Source organism: Cinclus cinclus, chromosome 2 (genome assembly GCF_963662255.1).
Source record: "Cinclus cinclus chromosome 2, bCinCin1.1, whole genome shotgun sequence".
NCBI classification, from domain to species: domain Eukaryota; kingdom Metazoa; phylum Chordata; class Aves; order Passeriformes; family Cinclidae; genus Cinclus; species Cinclus cinclus.
In genome coordinates this window covers 5662945-5675077 of record NC_085047.1, presented here as the reverse complement: position 1 = coordinate 5675077, position 12133 = coordinate 5662945, and the positions used below count along the sequence as shown (strand labels likewise).

At 40.1% G+C, this 12133-nt stretch overlaps 1 protein-coding gene across 1 annotated transcript; it reads right to left on the bottom strand.

Moving 5' to 3' along the window:
• Positions 1-5764: 5764 nt before the first annotated feature.
• Positions 5765-11420, bottom strand: LOC134055264 (cell surface glycoprotein CD200 receptor 1-B-like). Its single transcript, XM_062511464.1, has 6 exons — positions 11350-11420; positions 10272-10580; positions 9129-9377; positions 7995-8090; positions 7180-7217; positions 5765-5881 (listed from the first exon to the last, which is right to left on the bottom strand). The coding sequence occupies exons 1-6, from the start codon at positions 11408-11410 to the stop codon at positions 5765-5767; spliced, it is 870 nt and encodes a 289-aa protein (XP_062367448.1). The 5' UTR covers positions 11411-11420.
• Between the last annotated feature and the right edge of the window lie 713 nt (positions 11421-12133).

Genomic DNA, 12133 nt, shown 5'->3' with positions numbered 1-12133 from the left:
TAGCAGCATGAAATTGGCAGCCACTGTTGATTACACAAGAAAGGCAATGATGAAGAATGTGATATTAAGTGCAGCTGCTAGATATTCAGACCTGGAGGCAGATACCTGAAGGTGTCAGAGCTTTGCAGGCACTCATGTGCCTGATGAAGGAGGCAGCCCTAACAATACACTGACTGGCGGTGTTGGATTCCAGTCTTCCTGAGTTGCACAAAAAGACAAGCAGCCAGACTAGAGCTTTTCAGTAGCTGGCTCACTCATCCGTTTATTCCACACAACACTCCTCTCACACAAGATGGAGTGAGTTACAGGACATTCATGTACTTAGCACGTTGTTCTGCCACATGTGGCTGCGTGTTTTGCATAGAAGAAGGGGTTGTTACTCTTCAGAAATTATAAATCTAAAGCAAACTATTTCAGGGGGTTGTCCATGGTTTCTTTTTCAGACTTGCACATGGAAATCTAAAATACAAGCACAGCTAGATACGAACATTATGATGTGACAATATAAACACTGTTGGACTGTGGCAGAAGTGAGACAAAAATCAATCCCAAAAGCACTTAGCCTTGTTTGCTCAGCAGTACTTATTGACAGCTGAAAGAATAGAATGAGTGGAAATGAAATTTTCAGAGCTCAGTACACAGTGATGAGATTAAAGTCAGAAGACCTAGAGAGAGACCATCGGCATAAAAACGCCTTAATAATGTAGAATCCAATGTTTACAGCATCCTCTTTCCTATTATAGCTCTGCTGGTGACTAAGCCTTGCCTGGTGCATTGACCTTGGCTGGCTACCACCTGACAGTGCCCAGCCAGACACACTCTCACTCCCCCTCCTCAGCACAACAGGGGGAGAAAATATGATGGAAAAGTTCATGGGTCAAGATAAGAACAGGGACATCACTGGTTAGTGTCATGGGCAAAGCAGACTTGACTTGGGGAAGTTAATTTCATTTATTAGCAATTAATAACAGAGTGGGATAATGAGAAATAAAAAACAAAATTGAAACCACCTTTGCTCTCACTCCCTCTTTGTCACAGATTTATCTCATATTCTCCAGCCCCAGCAATGCAGTGGGGTGGGGAATGGGGTTTGGGGGTCAGTTCAGACCTCTTCACCTCCACCACTCCTTCTTCACACAGTTCCCTCTGTTCCAGCAAGTTGCTTACCACGGGATAGAGTCCTTCAGGAACTGCTCCAATGTGGGTCCTTTCCATGGGATGCAGTCCTTCAGGAACAGACTGCTCCAGTGTGGTTTCTGCCAGAAAACCCACTCTTGCACAAATCCCCCTCCAGGGTCACAGCTCCTGCCAGAACTGTACTCCTGGATGGGATCCTCATAAGCTGCAGGTGGAAATCTGCTCCTCCGTGGACCCCCATGGGCTGCTGGGCACAGCTATGGTCTCACCACAGGCTGCAGGGGAATCTCAGCTTTGGCACCTGGAGCACCTCCTGCCCTCCTTCTCCACTGACCTTGGTGTCTGCAGGGCTGTTCCTCCCACATTTTTCTCACTCCTCTTCCTCACGGGTGCTGCAGAGTGTATTAAATATTTGGAAAAGTTCCTTCACTGAGAAGCTGGTCAGGTATTGTAACAGGCTGCCTGGGGAAGTGGTGAAATCACCATCCCTGGATGTGTTCAAAAACACGTAAATATGTCACAGAGGAACACAGTTTAGTTGTGACCACAGCGGTGCTGGGTTAATGGTTGGACGTGATGATCTCAGAAGTTATTTCCAACCTTAACAATTCTATGATTTTTTAAGACATATGTCAACCAAGAACAAATAAAATGCTTCATGTTGTGCATTTAGATTTGGTAAGTGAGCTTAGATTCACAGAAGTCTAAGAATAGAAGTTAGTTCTCATCAAGAGTGATTAATTTCCTATTATGCACTGGGGGAAAAAATTAAAAAGTGAAGGAGACCTGGAGTAAGTATGTCTCTATGGAGAAGTTCAGTGAAAAGCACTAAAAAATTCCGTAACAAGTCACTATTTGAAATCTCTTGTTAAACACATACAAAAGGCAACAAAAGAATGAAGAACAAAATTGTATTTGATGCCAAAAAAGAGAAAGAAATAAACTTGACAATAAAATACTTAGAGAACATAAAAATCAATAAACTGAGAAAATTAGTGCATGAAAAGATTGGGGAGGAAAGAGAAAAGTGGGTACCTGCTTAAAGAAGCACCATTAAGAGCAAAAGTACAAATTACGGCATGACAGAGAACTGATAGGAAATGTAGAATAAGTCCCATTTGGTTAATTCCTGAGTTCTTCACTGCCTCCAGCACATGACAGGTGTATACAGATTGTGGACACAAAATCAAGGAGCTGACAAGTTATCATTAACAGCAAAGACCACAAAGTCAAAAGACAAGGTCACAAAGACATCATAGGTGTTACAGTTGCTAGAGGAGAACCAAGGAAAGCATTATTTTCTCATCAGAGAAGAAAAGTTGTGATAAATTGATGCCAGGAAGGTTAGATAAAACTTATAGCTGCAACTTCAAACTTAGGAGCACTGAGCTCTTCACTGAACTGGCAAATACCCTTTGGACATCTGCTCCATTTCCAGAGTCTGTAGGAAAATTGTTTACCTTAATTTCAGTCCTGGTGCTGAAATTTGTGATTTTAAGCAAATATTGTTCATAATCTGAAGTCACATTCCACTTTATGAGGCTCTAAACATAATGCTTTATCACCATTTTTTTCCATATTCAGTGCAGAGAAAGAGGCATCACAACACCTGCTATTTCCAGAAGACAAATTGTTCATAGATTATTCAGAAAGCAGACATCATCATTATTACAAAGAGTGTCCTATAAACAATGTGAGTGAAAATCCACACAATAAACAGGAGCATTTTAATCTATAATCACATCTGGTGATAAAAAGCTCAAGTGACATTCAGTCAACTGTGCATTTGACCAATAGTCAATCTGAAACAGCAGTGTCATGCTCCCAGGCCTTTTAATTTTTTTTCTTGTGACAATGTGCAAATAGTTCACTCCAATTCCCATCACCTTTTAGTAGCTCTCTCACAATGATTATTCAACAAACAGTCAGCATTTTGCTACCCATTTTGGCAGTCTAACATACCTGACTTGATTAAATTTTCTTTCAGTGCAAATAAAAAGAATATAGGGTCACCAAAAGTGTACTTATAATTAGGGGAGGGGGGGCAAGGTAATCATATACATATATATACATATATACATATCATATACATATATGATACATATTTATATCATATATGATATACTAAAAAAAAAAAATCAAGTTGCTTATTTTTAGACCAAAAAGACACCAAACACACAATTTGAGTTATTCTTTGGGTTACACCAATCTGCCTATTCCATACAAAATCAGCATGGCAGAAAATATTTAAGTGATTTATTTCTCATTCTCAAATGCCAAACAGATCAGCTCATCAGCCCAAGAAGCAGGGTACACACAGTTCTGGTCATGGCAGGCAGAGAGAAGCCACCAAAGCCCACGCCAGGAGCTCCACATATGACAAAACCCTGCCCTCCACCAGTCACAGCCAACAGGGGAAGTACCTATAGAAGCTTTACTGACGTCCCAGCCTTTCTTAACAACCACCCCCACAGCCACATTATCATCTTTAGCTTGATAACTTTTACTAATCATACACAACAGCCTGAAAAGTACAAAGGCCAATTTTATTCCAGGATGGTCCATGTCATTGCCAGAGCACCTTGTTTCAGCACTAAGTCTGCTCAGAATTTCTACATTAATGGAAGTGCTGACATATTGCAGGTGACTGGACCAATTCCACCAAACACAAATTAAAGGTGAAAATAAAAGGTATGAGCATGATAACCATAGTTTTCAGCCAGGACAAATTATCACAGATAGCTTCAGAGACCTTTCCTCCCCCCGAAACCATATCTCCCTGTCTAGGTTCCATCTTTCCTGTCTCCATTAGATCTCACCCTTCAACATTTCACTTGTTGCAAAAGAATTAAGAAAAGGTCTTCCATTATACCCTAATAATCACAGCACACATGCACTGTGATTCCCAGAAGCAGACTGCTCCACAGCCTCTCTTTTAACAGCCCTGCCATCCTTCAGTCTGGCTGCCATGATCCCACTTCTGAAAAAGGCACAGATTGCTGTAGCTGTCCATAAAAGCAATCCATGCTCACTTACCACACTAAGGAATACCAGGCCAGGAACCCAAGTTTAGACCTGACTGGGCAGTTCCTTAAGCAACAAGAGATCTTCCCTCTGCTTCAGGAGCTTCAAGTCACAAGTGACCCCTCAACAGCACCTTGGACTAAGGCACTGCTGCAGATTTCACCAGAGCTACAAAACACTTTTTCTATCTAGCATCGTTTCAAACCTATTTGCACTACTTCCAAGCTGTCACACATTTCTCCCAGAGGTTTTACACATGGAAAGTGCTTCTCCCTCCCCACAGAAGACATGATGATGCTGCACACAGCTCTGAGAGTGACCCATCACTGACATTCAATCCCACAGGAAAGGCTTTGCTTATCCACCAAGCCTGGAACCAGCCTGGCCTCTCTAGGCCCTTTTCCTTAAGGCAGAGAGTCATTCTTTGTGCCTTTCTGACTAAAATGAAGGGCTGGACTGATGTCAGCAGACATCCATGTCTATTTAGAAATGATAAAGTGCAAATAAAAGGCACTGGGAGATGCCCATGCCTAAGAACACTTATGGAACAGAGATGACCCTGCAGAAACAAACAGGAAAAATCTCTTCAGAATACACATTTCAGTGTAGTTAGTGCTGCATTAGTGTTTCAAAGGTCTGACAGGCCTGACCAATGAAAACTGAAATTAACAACCAGTCTGTGGAGGCTTCTCTAGCTTGGGGTCATGAAGATGAGAAGAAATAAATGGTGTGGTTAGGGTTGTAGTTTTTTCCTTACTTTAAAACAAGCACACCTCCTGTACTTTATACAACTTATCACTTCTCTTCTCAGTAAAGCTATGCTGTGATCTTAGCTTCTCAGAAACCGGTCAACCAAATTTACCCAAATAACATTTACACAGAAATCCTTCAGATAAATGTTTGAAAATTTCAACTTTTACTTGAAAGAGTGTCCAAAAATTGTCCATTGATGTTTCTCATTTCCATATCCAGTATAATATCAAATTGGTTTTATTTTCCATAAATTATCAATGCAAACAGATTAATTGAAAAAGGAATGTGTTAAAAATTCAAAAATAAACAAAGATGTAAAATACTAAATCATCATCTGTCATGTGCAACCATCTACCCAGAAAACAAAACAAAACAACAAAAAAACCCCTAAAACTCTGATTTTCGCATTTCTGCTAGATGTATTGCTTTGACCTTCTGTGTTTTGAGGACCCCATGTCACTTTGCAGTTTCCAACACAGAACTTTAAAGAGAATCCAGTTGCCAAAATGGAAAGAAAAGTGCTATATTTTCACCACCAGTCTTTTACTCTGACACAGAAATATGTCCATTTTTTTTTTGAGGAAAGGCAGCACATACATCAGAGTCACTTTCAAACAAAATTAAGGTATTTGCCTAGTTCAATCTTTAAAAGTTCCAACTTTTTCTAGAGCTGTAATAGTATTTAGAGAAAGACGTTTAAAACTTACTAAACGAGACTTTCTGCCCCACCACTCTCATGTCAGGAAAGACAAAGGCTTTTGTGGGCAAGGTCTGAGGCTTAAGAGTTGAAATGCAAGTTCAAGTAGCTGAGTATCATTAGTAGCTGAGCTGGCTCCTTGTGCCTACACTGTTATAAGCACATATAAACAGATCTAGGGCTGTAATTCTCATACATTGTCTCTGGAAAGTCAGGAGGCTTGACTATTTCTCTTCTCGCACCTGAAGTTGGGAACCTGGAGGTTTTAGTCTGCAACAGGAAGAAAAACATGTATCATTGTATTACATCGTAAAATTTTGTGGGACCATCCCTCCTATAGAGCCCAAAGGGAAAGCAAAAGCAGAAGAAACCCAGTAGGTAACATTACTGTTGCAAAAGCAATGTGATTTCTCTGAGCAGAAGGGTAGAGCACAAAAGGTGAAACATGAACTGGCAGACAGATGCAAGAGCAGCCTTCACAAAGCCTCAACAGGACGGCCCTTGAAATGATTTTCTTAATATGATAGAAAAAAAATTTGAAATGCTGGTATCTACAGCAAAATAGGTGAAAATGAACAATTCTAGCTTCACTGAAAACAAAACACCAAAACGAACAAAAACAAAACAGTCTGACCACAGACAATCCAGTTTAGGCAGCTAAAATCATTGGAAGCCTTTGATCTCTTCAACTCCCCCTCTCATCAATGAAATTGTCCTGAATGCCACACAAGAGCAGATCAGGAAATGTAGCTTTCTAACTTCAGAGCACTCCGACTTGTTTGCAACAAACAAGGCACACAGTCATTAATTAAATCATGAGTAGAAACCAAAACAGGAAATAAAACATGTATCATTGTATTACATTGTAGAATTTTGTGGGACCATCCTTCCTATAGAGCCCAAAGGGAAAGCAAAAGCAGAAGAAACCCAGCAGAAAAGCAGCAGAAAAACCTTAATGCACATGGTCTTTCCATGTGCATTAAGTGAGGCAGAAGCCCTGAGGAAAAGCAGCACATTTTCATTTTATTAAGCGTGTATCACAACACACTGGAATTAGAGAGTAAGTAAAAGTTCTGGTGGCAGATTTATCACTGCTGTTTCCTGACTTCCAGTACAGTGAAACAAAGTGGACCTTTTTCCCTCTTTGTAAAAGGCATGTCTGGTTCCATCCAATCTTTAATCAGGCAGGCTTCTGCCATTAAGAATACACATTCTTAAATAAAATATCTGAGTAAAGACTACTATTCTGTGAAACAGAAATATGAAAATACTAAGTTCTGGGAGAGTCAAAATTCAGCATTGTAAATGTAACTTATAGACAGGAAATGCACTACTCCACTCTATATCCTGTGCTTAAACAATTGTTCAAATACTGTGATTATACACAAAGATAGGGCCATCTGAACAACAGACATTCCACAGATGATGTGTTCCTCATCCTCCCCTCCAAGCACTCAGAGAGGTAAATGGGAGGCTTGTCAGAGTGGACACATTGCAAAGAAATTAGAAATTTTAGTGAAGAATACACCAAAATCTGCAAAGCACACACATGCACAAAGCCCACTTACTGTTGTGCTCTGCTGTGCCCGTTTACGTAAACAGCAAGCTGAAAATAGGATTTCAGGAAGTTAGAGTGGTTTGATGGTGCAGGGTACACACCTGTTATATCTGGGGTACTCCTCTAGCTGCCCCCAGCTCTTGAAAGACTTTCCTCAAAATACAGTTACCCTCACATGTTAAGTTCTTGGTTTTTTGCACCCTGCTCTTAAACGCATTTTAGTTTTATTTTTCCCTTCATTGAAACTTTTGGTCATGCTAGGTGTACTGATTTCTGCTGGGGTAGAGTCTGTTTTCTTCTTAGTAGCTGTGTCTTGCATTTAGTATAAGAAATGGAACAAATCAGCTATCTAATATGCCCAATACACAATTATCAGAAAGATATCAATGTATGTACATTTGGGCTATTCTTACACTTGCTCAAAGGAAAACTTATCACTGCTCATGAAAACAGAGATCGTTTGTGTTTAGTTTATGAACTGTCATTCTTAAGCATGGAATTTTGTGCCAGTAAATGCAAAACAAACAAAATAATTGCAAAAACTCAAAGCCCGCTCTCTTCTCAGAAAGAACACTTTTCATCCTGAATGAATCTCTGGCATGTCTGCAATGCATTAATACCACAATACCTATGGCTCTTTCCAAACTCCAGATTTATTTTAAATTGCCACCCCATATTTCATTACAACTTCTCCAAAAGAACAGTGCATATATGAACAGTTTCCTCAACCCTTTCCTCAGTCTCAGCAATAAAGTGCATGTCCTTGTACCTGCACATAGTCAGCTATGGGATTGTAATGTATTTCAGGTTCATCAAAGGACTCACCTCTGTACCGGAAAATCAAATATAAAGTCACACCAGTGACAGCACAGACACCTGCAGCTGCTCCTATCAGGATGTAGGGAAGCCTATGGGAAGTGTCTGAGTGATGAGAAAAGAGAACATGTTACAGAGCTAGATGTCAGTATCCATGAATTTGTGACATAACTGCCTACCTTAACTGGAGGAAAAAGCTAATCCTCTGCTTCCAAACAGAGAGAAACAGACGAGTTGTCTGGATACCAACAAGCAATAAGAAGCTGCCTTACACCCCCAGTCATTTGTGTGTACAAACACATTTTCATTTTCAACTCATCTGCCTTTACACTCCCCTTTTCAAGTACTATTAGCTCTGAACAACAAAGCTGAGCAGCCATTCCTGCAAAATGTATTTTTAATGACTGGTCTACACTGATTCCTGTTCTTCATGCCTTTACTGAGATATTTTGGGGACATGAGCACTTATTTAGCTGTTCTTACAAATCCTACTGCAATAGACTTCCAACAGGTCCAGCACAGCCAGAGGAGAAGCTGAATTTAAATCTTTACTGCCCTTGGAACATTTGCAAGTCACAGACAGACATGTTCCAAGCAAATTTTCTCCAGACCATCACTACTGTGGAAAAGCTGGACAAAATATTGTGGGGAAGGTGCTTTTAGATTCTTTCTTGTTTCTCATATCCTACTCTGATCTGACTGGCAAGAAATTACTTTCTCTCAAGTCTTTTTTGCCTGTGATAGAAATTGGTGAATGATCTCTCCCTGTCTTCCCCTTGACCCATGAGCTGTCCACTGTCTTTTTCTCCATGTCTTGTTGAAGAGGGAGGAGCAATAGAGCAGCTTGGAGGGCACCTGGCAGCCAGCCAAGGTGAACCCACTGAAAGCAGAACAAGGAATTCTTGTAAAACAGAATAGGAATTGAAAGAAAAACACGCTGAAAGAAAAACATGTTTCTCCATACAGTTCCACAAAGCACTTAGTTTCAAAATTATTAATTTCTCTCTCAACATGCACTAGGACTTCACCTTATAACCCCACTAACTTAGTCCCAAGGCCCTGGCATTTAGTGGGAACAGCTGCACAGAACAGCAGAGGAGCCCAAAGCATGATGTAAAGCAATCACAAAATAACATTATTTACATCTCAGGTCCATGACCAGAGTCTGGTTCATGGCTGGGTGAGTCACCAGGCAGGTGACAGAGGGAAGTGAGCTGTTGATCCAGCCAAAATAGCTCACTCTGGTGACTGTTCCATTGGGGTGATGGAATTCTTCCTCAGAGATGTGATTGCTTGCAGGGATCCAGGAGATGTCAGCAGGTGGCTTTCCTGCAGATGCCTGACAGACAGCCACCCTGCTCTTGTCGTGGGTCAGAGTCACCATAGGAGGGACTGCAGAAGAAATATTTTAAAGCCACAACCATTATTTCTATTCATATTTTATATTTCCACTTCATTTTTAGCATAAAATCACCAACTGAGAAACTGACAAACAGGTGGTATTTTTTAGATTGCATGACCAATTAGTGAGATTTTAAAGTCATTTGAAGTATTAGCACAACTTTAAGGAAAAACAATACATCAAAAAGTCCAAGGTGAACACCTCAAAAATTAGCTGGCTGCATCTAAAGTACTGCTTCCTCCTGTTTTCCAAAAGGTAATGACAGATTCACAGGAGATGGGATGACAGAGAGGGCTGGATTAAATAAAGATTTGCAACTTGACTGAAGAAAAGACAGGTTGCTGAAACTTCAGGTACAATTCTTAGGAGTTTGAATATGTAGAATCAAAAATCTGATAGCAGGGAAATAGAAGAGGAATTGGACAAAACTGTTCTGCTTGAAGTCCAACAACTCATATTCTGCATTTGGCAAGGGAAAGGCTTGCACACCACCTATGTCTTTATCAGAAAGGCAAGATACTACAGGGAACAACAACAAAAAAGTCAAAACCAAAAAAAACAAACTAATAAAAGAACCCAACCAAAAAAACCCAAAAACTCAAGTGACAAAAATTAGTAATAGTAATCATAGAATTGAAAATTCATTTCTTATAATTTTCAGTTATACCGAGGTGATTTAATTAATATAGCCAAAACACAATCTTCCTGTCATTTTTTGTTTGGTTGTTTGGTTTTTTTTTAATTTATGGAAACCTAGATATAGTTTATCTGACTATATGAAAAAGGTGATTTGATGCATTCATTATGCTTCCTAATACTCTTTGATTCCTGCCTATGTTACAAATAGACTAATTTAATTTTTTACTTTAGTGATGCGGTCTTACCTATCACTGTCAGAGAAGAGAAAAGAAGAAAATTCCCTTCACTGCTGACAACTTCACAGGTGTAATTTCCCTCATCCCTGAGGTTCACAGGGTAAATACGAAGTGCAGGGTCACTGACAGGTAAATATTTCCACGTGATCCTCTCACTGCAGTTCTGCCTGCTTGTCTTATTTTTATCCCATCTGTAGGACAGCACACAGCAAGTGCTGCAACTCCTCTTCCATGTCACCAGTGTAAGATACACCTTGGGGGTGTTGGGACAGCTCAGCACAGCTTCATGGCCAGCCTCTACACTCACCCTGGCATGAGCTGCATAAGATGAAAAAAAGACATTCAAAAGATGCTACAGCTGTTGTAAAAGCACAGGAAACTCTTGGCCTCATCACCCTTAAGAATATAGTTCCTTACTGTACTGGTAGTCTTGAGGCATATTAGAATATATTGAATATAGTTGAATATTAGGATTCAGCTTCCAGATCCACCTTCCTGAAGTTTGGGAGAGCAGTGGAGATGGTGACTTTCTGCTGTGGACAGTGATGCTGATGAGGTGCAATTCCTCCACCTTTATTTTAGGCAACACATTTCTATCACTTGAATATAGGCTTTGAAAAACTGACGGGGCAGGAAAAAATTCACTCTTAAAAGAAAAGAAACTACTTTTAAAACATTTATTTTGTTCCTAAATTAGGTGCCTTGCCTCAAAGTGCCACGAAAACCCAGCATAGCTGTGGAACACACACCTGTGGCACACTTAAAATGAACATCACTTGGTGCAGTAGTTTACTAAGAAACATACATGAAACCCTCTTATTCCAGAAATCACAGCTCTCCTGCCATTGTCCCGCTGAACACATGTATCTTTAGATGACCAGTTTTGGATTCCTATCAGATTTATCATTCTGTGCCACTCAGCAAGGCACTCAATTATTTTTCCAGCTGAGGTGGCATTACTCTTTCCATTCCCCTAAACAATAGGCAATATTTGCTCTGGCGTATTATGAAATTTCAGTGTCCTGGATAGTTGGAAACACAGAGAACCCAACAGTGCTACATGTAGTTTTGGATCTTTCTCTCTTACCTTCAACCAGATTGATTGGCAAGAAAAGGAGCACAGCCAGAACTGCCCGTTTCTGAGCCATCTTTAGCAGAAGGAATCAGCACTGCAGAAAATGAAGGCGAAGGAAAATCACATGTAGTCACAAATTGTTGTGCTCATCCCTTCAAAGAGGACATGTAGTAAAACCCATTTCCTTTGAAAGCAGGAGTTCTAAACAAGACTCCATGTCAAGTGTCATTCTTATGCTGAAGAAAGTAAGGCAAAAACAGGTTGGAAAAAACAAACAAACAAACAAAAAACACCAAACAAACTAAAAGAAGCTACTCATTACAGTTTTTTAAGTTCCTGGATATCTGGTACCAGTCAGGATCGAGACTTCATCAACTGTTTGGCAAAGAAATTATTCCTAGCCTTTGCCTGCTTTTAATTTCTTGGAGAGTAACTCCCCTTTTGGGGCAGAACAAAACGAGCAACCTTCCTAATGCAAGGGATCAAAACCATATGAGTTTGTTTCTTGCTTTCATAGGCAGGGGGAACTAAAGAGGCATCTAGTAACTCCTGCTATTCTACAACTATGTAAACTTTTAAATGAACCATGTCTAATAAATGCTGCCATTTCTATCTCTTTAATAATTTACTTTTTGAATCAGGCACCCACAGCTAAAAGTGATTGGAAAATTGTGCTCCCATCCCAAGGGAAATACCGACATGATGCTTACATTCCCAAGTCAAAACCCAAGATGCAGCAGATAAGCAAACATCTCTGTGCAATGACTGATTCAGAAATGTCATATTTGTAGTAACA

Bases quoted from the DNA above. Each gene is read 5' to 3' on its own strand.
- LOC134055264 (XM_062511464.1), bottom strand. From the start codon at position 11,410: ATGGCTCAGAAACGGGCAGTTCTGGCTGTGCTCCTTTTCTTGCCAATC. The intron at 9,378-10,271 runs GTAAGACCGCAT...TTTCTTCTGCAG, and splicing joins CTCTTCTCTGACAGTGATAG to TCCCTCCTATGGTGACTCTG. The intron at 7,218-7,994 runs GTGAGTCCTTTG...TCCTATTTTCAG, and splicing joins TTTGATTTTCCGGTACAGAG to CTTGCTGTTTACGTAAACGG.